Raw genomic sequence first — 12,449 nt, forward strand, 5'->3', positions numbered from 1 at the left:
TCTGCCTTTAGGCGATCTTTGAAAACTCACTTCTTCAGGGATGCCTACCCCACCTCCACCTAAGAACTACTTGAATCACCTCCACCAGATCATCCCCAGCAGCTATCACCTTTTGTATCACCTCCCCCTTCCTTTAGATTGTAAGCTCCACGAGCCGGGCCCTCCTATTCCTTCTGCACTGAAATGTATTGTAATTGTACTGTCTCCCGTTATCTTGTAAAGTGCTGCACAAACTGTTGGCACTATATAAATCCTGTATAATAATAGGAATAATAATAAGGGCTTTTTTATTGGCTATATCCATCCCAAACAGGGTTGCATGGGACCCTACAGTTTCTGCAGAGGTTGCTGAGGTTACCTTGACCTGTGGTTAATTAGCCTCTTAGTTGATGGTGTCTGCATCGTTACAGGGTCAACACCACTCAGCAGAGTCAGTGGCATGGCACCAATGATCGCTTCAGCTATCTGTAAGGCAGCCCTTTTGACCATCACTGTAAGGGGAGCTTTCATTGGTTTTAACAGGGGTTCCCGGTGACCTGAAAATATTTTCAATTATTCATCTCGGTTAAAAATATTAAGAAATCCTGCCTTGGACTCTGGAGGGATTTCCACTCACTTCCTGTTTCAACTATTGGACAGGAAATAAAGGAAAATCTCCCCGATCTGTCACAGAAAAAAAATACTAACAAGGCTTAAAAGCCCCCATTGCTGTATCCAAAAATGAAGAAAAAAAAGTTTTGCCTTTAGTCCTATTTTAAGGCTTACAGGGCAATTTTAGATACTATATATATATTTTGTCCTTCAAATGTATTTTAGATTTTAAATTTCACTTTCAGTCGAGAATTGTTTTTACATATAAGACCCAATGTGGGCAAGATGTTTAAGTTTTTTTTAAATTAAAACATGTTCTCAAGGCAACCGTCTGTGCTTATTAAATAAACAAATTACAGGAACACAATGTAATATCTTTTATCAAGTGTGATTATAATTTCTACATTTTATAATGGTGAGACATTGTGCTGAAAGTAATTCAAACATAGACTTTCCTATTCTAAGCATGATGGAGAGAGATGGAGACAGCCCATTAGATGGGTAATAGAAACCCTTTTGTAGCCATGAGGCTATATTCTTCCTTCACAGAACGATTACACTGTGTTTTTGTGCCTGTTTGAGCACATCACATTGTCTTACAACTCAGACTTTTATATGTAGATTCCCCTTCTTTTCTTTCAGTGTATTTGTCTGAATAAACATGTATTTGTTTGTGGCTCAGACATAGGACCTGACATAGCATCCCTCTTTTTCCTGAGTGTATAAATAGCATTTCTGCAGTGCGATCTGTGTCAGCGCTCTACTTAATATGGAAATTTCTACCATTGCGTGTCATCGCTTTGATGTGCCTGTTATTCTGCCCACTGCTTTCTTTATTGACACTTAATTTATCTTATTCTTTTAACTTCCAGCGCCATCAAAATAAGCCATAAAACATTGGAATTAAAAAGTGGTTTTTGAAGACCCTTTGCTAGAATTTACTGAAGGCGCCAGATAAGAGTTGTGGTTTGGGTTGGCAATCTTAGCTAATTAGTAAGTGTCTTATTTGTAGCTCAGACCGGAAAAAAAAAATAAAGAGTGATGACTATAAATTGCTCACATCTTTTTTAACCACTTCCTGTCCGGACACTTTTACCCCCTTCCTGTCCAGGGCAATTTTCAGCTTTCAGCGCTATCACACTTTGAATGACAATTGCGCGGTCATGCAATACTGTACCCATATGAATTTTTTACCATTTTTTTGAGACAGATAAAGCTTTATTTTGGTGGTATTTATTCACCGCTGGGATTTTTATTTTTTTTACTATGTAAATGAAAAAGTCCAAAAATTTTGAAAAAAAGTGTTTTTTTTTATAAAATTTTGCAAATAAATAATATTTCATCATACATCTTGGCCAAAATTTATTCCGTTATTTTTTTAGTAAAAAAAAAAATCAAAATTAGTTTATAATCAAAAATTATAATTTTTAATCATTTTTTTTTACATTTTTATTTTATTTTTTTAAATAATTTTTTTTTTTTTTACATACTGTCACCCTAGCAGTACAGTGTCACCATGGTGACACTGTACTAATTGTGGGGGGTGATGAAGATTTTTTTTTTTTTTTACACTGATTGCTTTTACACCCATATAGGATGTAAAAGCAATCATTTCTCTTTCTCTCTGTCTGCATTGTTGCAGTCATTGAGAAGTACTGAGTGAGCTGTGATTGGTCACAGCTTGTCACATGGTACAAGGCTGTTGTGAATAGCCTTGTACCATTTGACCTCTGTGATCATTCACAGATTTCACACGTAGTAAGCAATGATGTCACAAGTGACATCTTGCTTACTACTTTGCTTGGCCAATCAGTGATCACATGATCGGGACCTCGTACAGAGGTCCCGTCCGACGATCGGTGTTTCACTGTGTCCGGAGGACACAGCGGGCACCGGATCGCTCCCAGGGAGCGCGCACAGCTAGAAAAGGCGGGTGCCGTTTATGAACGGCAACCCTCCCCTGGACTGCCACTGCCCTGCTGTTTATAAACAGCAGGTGGACGGCAAGTGGTTAAAAGATATATGGACGAGAGCTAGTGAGCTTATAGTAATGCCCAGCTCCAGCAAAAACAATTTTGGGGTTTTGGATAGGCTTTAAATATACTTCTGCCATCTTTATTTCTTTTTACTCTGTTAGGAATGGTTCACACTAAAACATTTCTCCCACTGACACCAATTATGAAGTACACTGCTCAAAAAAATTAAAGGAACACTTTTTAATCAGAGTATAGCATCAAGTCAATGAAACTCCTGGGATATTGATCTGGTCAGTTAAGTAGCAGAGGGGGTTGCTAATCAGTTTCAGCTGCTTTGGTGTTAATGAAATTAACAACAGGTGCACTAGATGGGCAACAATGAGACAACCCCCAAAACAGGTTTACTGGCAGAAGCCACTGACATTTTTTCCCTACACATGTTTTCTGACAGTTTTTCACTAGTTTTGCATAGGGTGGCTAGGGTCAGTGTCACTACTGGTAGCATGAGGCCATACCTGGACCCTACAGAGGTTGCAAAGGCAGTCCAACTCTTCCTGGATGGCACATGCCATTGCCAGAAGGTTTGCTGTGTCTCCCAGCACAGTCTCAAGAGCATGGAGGAGATCCCAGGAGACAGGCAGTTATTCTAAGAAAGCTGGACAGGGCTGTAGAAGGTCCTTAACCCATCAGCAGGACCGGTATCTGCTCCTTTGTACAAGGAGGAACAGGATGAGCATTGCCAGAGCCCTACAAAATGACCTCCAGCAGGCCACTGGTGTGAATTTCTCTGACCAAACAATCAGAAACAGACTTCATGAGGGTGGCCTGAGGGCCTTACATCCTCTAGTGGGCCTTGTTCTCACTTCCGGCACCAAAGAGCTCAATTGGCATTTGCCATGGAACACTAGAATTGGCTGGTTCATCACTGGCACCCTGTGCTTTTCACAGAGGAGAGCAGGTTCACCCTGAGCACATGGGACAGACTTGTAAGGATCTGGAGAAGCCGCGGAGGACATTAAGCAGCATGTAACATTGTTCAGCATGACCGTTTTGGTGGTGGGTCAGAGATAGTCTGGGAAGGCATATCCATGGAGGGACGCACAGACCTCTACAGGCTAGACAATGGCATCCTGACTGCCATTAGGTATCAGTATGAAATCCTTGGACCCATTGTTAGACTCTACAATGGTGCAGTGGGTCCTGGTTTCTTCCTGGTATACGGCATTGCCCGACATCATGTGGTAAGCGTATGCAGGCAGTTCCTGGAGGATGAAAGAATTAACACCATTGAATGGCCCCCATGCTCGCCTGACCTAAATCCAATAGAACAACTCTGGGATATCGTTTCGGTCCATCCAATGCTGCCAGGTTGCACCTCAGACTGTCCAGACGCTCAATGATGCCCTGGTCCAGATGGAAATACCCCAGGACACCATCTGTCGTCTCATTAGGAGCATGCCCCAATGTTGTCAGGCATGCACACAAACACTTGGGGGCCATACAAATTACTGAGTACCATTTTGAGTTGCTGCAATGAAATTTCAGAAACATGGACTAGCCTGCTGTATCATTTTTTTCACTTTGATTTTCGGGGTGTCTTTGAATTCACTCCTGTGTAGGTTGATGATTTTCATTTCCATCAAACAATGGGTCATCCTTACATTCCTAACACATTACCCAGTCCATATCAGTATAGATATCCAGCATGATATTTTTCCCCATTGAGATCTTATGTGTTTTCAAAGTGTTTCTTACATTTTTTTGAGCAGTGTACTATTCCTCCCCTTGATACCAATGATGGAGCACTGTTCCTCCCACTGACACCAAAGATGGGGCACTATTCCTGCCATTGACACCAAAGATGGAGCACTGTTCCTCCCACTGACACCAATGATGAGGCACTATTCCTCTGAGCTTCCTGTGAGCTGATATTCATAGGAATCAAACACATTATTATATTACAAAGCCATTCACAACACTGCGCCTAACTACCTCACCAACCTGATTCCCAGGTACCACCCTACCTGTACCCTTCACTCTTCACAGGACCTCCTTCTATCTTGCTCCCTGGTCTCCTCCTCCCACGCACGACTGCAAGACTTCTCCAGGTCCTCCTCCATCCTCTGGAACTCACTACCCCAATCCATCAGACTGTCACCTTCCCTCCTCACCTTCAGGCGCTCCCTAAAAAACCCACCTCTTCAGGGAAGCCTACCCCGCCCTCACCTAACAGCCATTCTCCTTCATTCCTCCTACCACTCCATCCCCCACAGCCACTTCCTCCTGTACCAATACCCCCTCCCTTCTAGATTGTAAGCTCGAAAGAGCAGGGCCCTCGAACCCCTCGTGTGCTATTTGTAGTTGCTGTACTGTTTCATGTATTGTCCCCCCCTCTATTGTACAGCGCTGAGCAAACCCTTTGGCGCTATATAAACTCGATGTAATAATAATAATAATATTATGGGGTTTATACAAGTTATCAGGATTATTCATGACAGCTGTGTATGGCTAGTTTTAGGTTTGCAACTTTTTATCTTATCTTGCATTTTATTTGTTTTGTGTGTGTGTGTGTGTTTTTTTTTTTAACTTTGTCTTGACATATATTGACTAAATGAACTAAGACATCACACAGTTTACTTTCATTTGTGGCTTTATTTTGGATGGAGGGTAGACAGGACAGGCTGGCTTACCATCAAGACAAATCCAGTTTGTTTATAATGCTCTGCGAGCCTCCGCTTGCTCCATCTGAAACTTTTATCGGTTTGTTAAATTTACATGTTCTTCCATTCCCAGAAAAAGGCTTTGCTTAATTCCTGGTTTACTCTGCTGATGTGTGATATTAATAAAATGATACATTTCCTCCTGCTTTTATGGCTTTTTTTTAAAGTAATGCATCTGCATAAAAGCTAAACGCTGCCAATGGTTTTCAGAAAACAAGCTCAGCTCTTAGTAAAATGAATTCTGTAGCATTAAAACTCTCCGAGATATAGTCTTCTTATCCATAGCTCGGTTATATGTGTAATGATTACAGATGATCAGAATTCTGCAAGCCGCTCACTTTATCTGCTCCCATGTTCTAATTCAATGAATTCAGTCATTTTCTTGCTCCATATTTGTTTTTTTTCTCTTTATTTTTAGCCTTTGAAATGCATATTAAAGTGGAATTATGGGCAAAATCAAATATAACAATGTCAACAGCACTAAGTCGTTATCTGACCCACCATAATATAGTTATATTACCTGTTAATCTTGCCACTAGATTGGTTGTTTTTTTTTTAAATTCCTTTAACAAGGTGACAATGCAGTTTGTTCTGAGCTTAATGCATGCGGTATTGTCAGAGTCAGGGCCAAGACAAGGGGTGGGCATTAGGGTCAGCCACCCTGGACGCATACATGCTCCAGATCACTTGCTGGCAACCAGCTAGCCACAGCTTCATGTCTGAAAGCTAATACTTTCACACTGTGCTCAAACATGCATACTCTCTACCCTATCTGTCCACAGCTGACATGAAAAATACAACATGCATGTGCGGAGACCTTATAGCTGCTAGAAAGCAAGTGATTCTCATAGCCAGGGGCGAACTGACAACTCATGGGGCCCCTAGGCAATAGGGGATCATGGGGCCCCTGTGTCCTCGCCCACACTCAAACCACACCAAAAAAGCCTATGAAAGGTACCAGGGGTATCTCATGGGGCCCCCTACTGTCCCTGGGCCCTCGGGCAGTGCCCGAGTGGTCAGTCCGCCCCTGTTCATAGCATACATTTTTTGACCCACCGTAAAATAGTTATAAAACCTGTTGGTCCTGCCACTAGATTGGCTGTTTTTCAATTCCTATAGCAGGTGACAATGCAGTTTGTTCTGTGCCTAAAGCATACAGCATTGTCAGGGTCAGCGGTGGGCAGGAGGGACAGCTGCCCCAGGTACAAACATGCTTCAGCTCAGTTGCTGGCAACCAGCTGTCATCAGCTTCATGTCCGACACCTAATACTTTCACACTGTGCTCCAGCATGCCCATTTTATAGCTCATCTGCCCACAAAAAAACACAACATGCATGTGCAGCTACCTTATAGCTGCTAGAAAGCAAGCAATTCTCACAGCATGCATTTTCTGACCCATTATCAGTTGATCCTGCCACTAGATCGTTGTTTTGTTCATTCCTTTAACAGGGTGACAACACAGTTTGTTCTGTGCTTAAAGCATACAGCATTGTCAGGGTCAGGGCCAGCACAAAGGGTGGGCAGGAGGGGAAGCTGTCCCAGGCGCACGCATGCAGATTAGTTGCTGCCAACCAGCAGGCCACAGCTTCATGTCTGACAGCTAATACTTTCACATTGTGCTCCAACATGCCTATTCTTTTCTTCATCCTCCCACAACTGACATGAAAAGTATATCATGCATGCAGTGCACTTGCTAACCATGGGCAGCTGGAGCAAGGGGTCATAGATTGGGCAAAGTGGTCAGAGATTTGGCATAGATAGGTGGTACGCCCATTCTGCAGCATGCATTAGCAGTGGGGGAGGGGGTTGGGGGAATGGAGTGGTGATTTTGCATCCTTGCCTTGGGCACTGGACGAACCTGTCCCAGTATTGGACAGGGTAGTTTTAGATAGACATATATATTTAAATAGACTTTGTGCAAACAACATACAAATTAAAGACAAACTCCAGCTAATAATTTTTAACAGTTCCTTAAACACATTGGGGGTTATTTACTAAAACTGCAGAGTGCAAAATCTGCTACAGCTCTGCATAGAAGCCAACCAGCTTCCAGGTTTTATTGCCAGAGCTTGATTGAACAAGCTGAAGTTAGAAGCTGATTGACTACCATGCAGCACTGCACCAGATTTTGAGTGCACCAGTTTTAGTAAATCTCCCCCATTGTCCTTCCTGCACAATAAACAGTCTACAGAAATACATATATTAAAGCAAATATTACCCTAAGCCTCACAATTTTTTATTTTTTTCACAGTTGGACAGCGCCACTTCCTTGATTCAAGCTGCCAAGAATCTGATGAACGCGGTTGTGTTAACCGTAAAGGCTTCATATGTGGCTTCCACTAAATACCAGAAAGTCTATGGCACGGCGGCCGTGAACTCCCCCGTTGTCTCCTGGAAGATGAAAGCTCCAGAAAAGAAACCTCTAGTGAAAAGAGAAAAACCTGAAGAGTACCAGACCCGAGTACGACGAGGATCCCAAAAGAAGCATATTTCCCCTGTCCAGGCTCTAAGTGAATTTAAAGCAATGGATTCCTTCTAGAACTCTAGGCTTTACTAAATGGTTGTTATTTTTTTTTTAAGAAGTCATTTTGTATGCTTACCTGCCGACTTGTATGCGTCTGGCATGATCTGAATCTTAGCACTGTCTATTTGCATGCTACCCAAGATTTTATTGGAGTTAAAATACGTTGCACAAGAAAAGCAAATGAGTATATTGACTGCTGATAAATTTCTAACCCATATTTTGGCCCTAATCCCATCCTGAAGCTGAGATCTTGACAGTAGTTAGCCAGTGGAGAATTAGCCCTGAGTTGCCGGCTACCAGTGATTTTTAGTTGGTTAACCGCTTGACCAAAAATCACCCATTGTTACATCCCACAAATTTTTAAAGGGCTGCTGTCAACACCTACTATGCTGCAAACTAAAAAATGGCAGATAATCTGTATTAAGAGTACCTAGAAAAGCCCTGTCTTCTGCAAGCATTTTTGAGGAAAGTGGAAACATAACCCATAAAGTTATTGTTCTGGTATTGCTATCTAAACGTATAGATGTTGATATAGGTGGTCTGGTTCCTGGGCAGGTGGCCTCTACACCCCTGAGGATCTCCATGACTTGTAATGTAATGTAACAAAAATGCACCACTCCCCTGCTACAAGGTTAAGTATGACTTTATTCCAATAAAAGTCAGGGGGGCAATCCAAAGGATACCAACATGTTTCAAGAGTCCAAAAATGTATCCTTCATCAAGGCTTGGGATTGAAAGCAAGTTGAATGGACTAGAAGTGGACCGTTAATGGTATTTATTCTATTGTGATTACCAGCTGCTGAACCAGAATCTGTGCTTGCTCACTTCTAATTCATTCACATTGGTTTCAATATCAAGCTTTGGCAAAGGAAGTATTTTTTGGCCCCCCGAAACATGTTGGATCCTCCTTGTAATAAAGTCATATCTGGAACTTTAGGGAGTGGTGTGGATCTTCAACTTATATTTTTGCTGCCAGGTTTTGACTATGCAAAGCAACAAGGATGTCCCAATTGCTGCACTTCAAACAAACCTGTTTGTCAAGTAGATAAATAGCAGACTCACTCTAGCTCCATCCAAGCCACACTTCTCTGATGTATTTCAGGAGGACCTCAATGACTAAACCCCATGGGCTGGGAGAAAAGCATCAGGGCATGGCTTGAATGGAGCTAGACTGGGGCTGCTATTATCTACCTGATGAATGGGTTTGTCTGGTGTCCCATGATAGGAACATTCTCCTTGCGTTGTAGATTGCATCAGACAAGACTATAGAAGCCAAAGTGGGTGATCAAAGTTTCTGGCAGCTTCACAGGAGTTTGATTTTTTATGCAAAGATATCATGGTTGCCACTTTCCCACTCCTACTTCACCAAAATGTTTAAACAGCATGTAAATGTAAAACTTTCAAAATTGGCAATAAAATTTGCTATATTTTAGGGCTACTGTCACAGTTTACAATGCCTGAGCCACATTGCTGCAGCATGCAAGGTTTCTATAATTATTCTTGATACAGATTCCATGCCTGTGTTTAGCAGGTGGTGACAGGGTCTCCTTAAGGAGTATTCTATATACATTTTTGGATTTTCATTTTTTTTTCTACCTTTGTATTCTACCATTGCTGCTTTCCCAGATGACTTTATTTTATAGAGCAGGGGGAAAATGTTGGTAGAACTATCTGAGATATCAATGTATCTGTTGTGGAAAACACTTGATCACCTTCCATCATTTATAAACAATTCAATAATCATGGTGGAAGAACTTTTGGAAACACTCTACGAGAGGTAAAGCCTGACACCAGCTTAAACTTTTCATTTAGTTTGGATGGAGTTGGGAAGGTTTACAGCCTCTCTCCGGTTTTTATTGTCATCTGTTTCCCTGTTGGGGAGATTTCTGCTCACTTCCAACACAAGCAAAATCACTTTCTAGCCAGACGGGGGAAAGGTTAGAATCTCTGATAATTGCTGCCCATTTCTCTCTATACCAGCGCCAAACAAGGCCTCATTTCTTGTACAGGTGCCACAGAGACAGGAGATAAAGGACAATATCCTCAAAGAGGTCATAGACAGTAATAAAAACTTGGGTTTTAAAAGTAAACAGTGTAAAAGTGGAACTTAATGATATCCGAGTACCACAAACTGAAAATGCTATTTAATTCAGTTTTCATATTTAAAGCTCAAACTCCCCTATCATTTTTTGGCCATCTTTAGTAAGGTCAGAGGATTAATGTAGCATTTACTTTCTGTAATTCATCTGCCTTTGGCTCAGGCATGCAGGCAGGAGGGTGTGTTTACATGGGAATGTCCCTCCCCCCTTTCTCCACATAAAGGAGGAAAAAATGCCCATAAAGTCTCCTGGGATGTATGACATCATTTTGGCTTAGGCCATAAAACAAGAAGCAACAGAAGAAACTTATAAAAAAAATAAAACAAATAAATATATAATACCTTTCTATTGTATCTATTTACTAATGCCAGCAGTATAAGGATTATAAATAGGCAATGGTGATTGAGAGAGTTTAGTTCCACTTTAACTCTTCCCCACTTCCTCAAAACAAAAAAAAAATTGGATGAAGTTCTGTCTCTAAAATCAATGTGCCAACAAAAGAGTTCCCTGCAAAGAAATATTAATAAGTACTTTTCTCTTCCATCAAACACCACCCTGTTGAAATAAAACCATTGCTTGAAGCCTGAACTCATTTCCTGGACCCTGTTGTGCTCAGTAGCTCATCCTGCCATTTCCCAAGACTAGTCCTGTTGCGATATGGGGATCCAAGAGAGGAACCTCACTAGGATTAGGAAATTGAGTGTCCTGGAAGTTTGACTTCAGTTGGCAATTTCTCTTCAGTACAATGGTGGTCAATGCCATGGGCAGTGGGAGTGGTACATAATGACTATCTTCATTTCAGGGAACTTTTTTATTGGCACTTTGATTTCTTTTTAAAGTCTAAAGGTTTTCAACTGTTGCTTCCACAACTTTTACACTTGTTTTCTGGTGCAGACATGTACCAAGAGCACACTGGTACGTCTGTGGTTACCCATGATCACATGGCAGTGATTGTTTAGTATTTTTGGTTCATGGTGTGATTTTTGGTGCAAGGAGTGGCACATCTAGAACGTGATCCTTTAACCTTGTGTTTAGCTTGGGCCTTAAAATAAAATTCATCCTTAGAAGGGAAATGTGACATGCATGCAAGTGACAATAGGTTGGCAGGTATCATAGTTAGGACATGAAAGTCAATGGTGAAACGTTCATCTATTATGCTTTTGTTTAGTGCAAAATTATACCTAGCGAACATGCCTAATTGTGTGCCCAAAACGATGAACTTATAACATCCTTGTGATAGTATGTGGCTTTTTTTTCTCTTCAAAATATTGACTAATAACTTAACCTGAGGCTTATCACTTCTTGTGCATTTTGTTCTCTAGATGTTTAATAACTTGTTCCTGACTAGTCCCCACCAATAACTGCTAGCTAAGTTTGTTTGTCGGCGTGTGAAAGACATTGCGGTGACTGAAATGGCTTTTTATTTTTAATTTTTATTAGTTAAATATTTGGATGTTAAGGTGTGCCCTTCACCTTTGACCTTTTGCTCCAGCAGCCATTTTGTCTCCGTGAGGCCATAAGTGCCTGGTGGATTCCTAGGATGCCTATTGGGTCAGCAAAATGGCTGCCTCCTTTGTGTGTGTGTGGGGGGGGGGTCCATTTGAACTTGCTGGTTATGAAAAAAAAACTAAAATATAACAAACACGGCAGCTTAAAAGCAAAACTTAGATGACCAGTAGCTTGGAATAGAGGTATCGATCATGGCTTTGTACCCAGTAATTAAATAAAGTCATTAACTCCGTCTAATGTGGTGTTGCTTTTATTACTGATGTTCTGTTGTTACCCGAAAAGATTAATTATGTGGCTGCCATTTTGTAGAAGACAATTGGCTGAAAATCAGGTGTTTTTGCTTTAAAATCCAGTGACTGTCCATTCCAGGACCCATCTGTTGTGGTGCATTAACACATGCACATTAACAAGCATGTTGTCATATGTTAACATGGCTTGTGTCAAGGCAGCTTATTTATGAATGCCAATGCACTACAACGGATGAAAAAACATACATGACCCATTTTTTAAACACAATGCGACATAGCACATGGTAAATTCAGCCAAAGTCACATTGGACAGGTCTAGGGGGTGCTGAGGGGGCTGTGCCCCCCAGATTTCTGTTGTGCCCTCCCTGTCTGGCTGAGTTTCTTCTCCATTCCCACACTCGAGTGTGCAGTCAGGTACAATGAACTGTGATCAGTAAAGTTCTGGCAGCTGTAGACAGGAGAGAGGCTGTCCTCTGCCTCTTGTCAGTGCAGTACTCCTCCACACAGTTCAACACACAGGGTCACTATTTTGGGTTGCACACAGTTTAATTACCCTATCCCTATACACATTTCCTCCTGCCGGGACACAAGCAGTCCTTGGAGGAGGTAGAGTGCTGGTAATTAAACTGTATGCAGCCTGAACAAGCGATCCTGTGTGATGTGCTGTGTGGAGGAGTGCTCAACTGATGGGAGGGGGAGCACAGCCTCTTTTCTGTCTCCTGTGGGGGGGGGGGGGTCAGGACTTACAGGCAGGGAACATAATATGAGGGGTTGGGAGGGGG

The 12,449-nt window shown here is 41.8% G+C and overlaps 1 protein-coding gene across 2 annotated transcripts in view; it reads left to right on the forward strand.

The window, feature by feature from the left end:
• The window catches only part of LOC149445821 (catenin alpha-2), an 845,912-nt gene extending 834,256 nt beyond the window's left edge, over positions 1-11,656 (forward strand). For both annotated transcript variants that reach the window (XM_089653358.1, XM_089653359.1), the window contains one exon: positions 7,539-11,656. In XM_089653358.1, coding sequence (XP_089509484.1) covers positions 7,539-7,826 — 288 coding nt within the window. In that variant the 3' untranslated portion in view covers positions 7,827-11,656. The remainder of the gene's footprint in view (positions 1-7,538) is intronic.
• The last annotated feature ends 793 nt before the right edge of the window (positions 11,657-12,449 follow it).

Source organism: Staurois parvus, unplaced genomic scaffold (assembly GCF_062004578.1).
Source record: "Staurois parvus isolate SC_StPar_1 unplaced genomic scaffold, SC_StPar_1.0 ptg000708l, whole genome shotgun sequence".
Lineage (NCBI taxonomy): Eukaryota > Metazoa > Chordata > Amphibia > Anura > Ranidae > Staurois > Staurois parvus.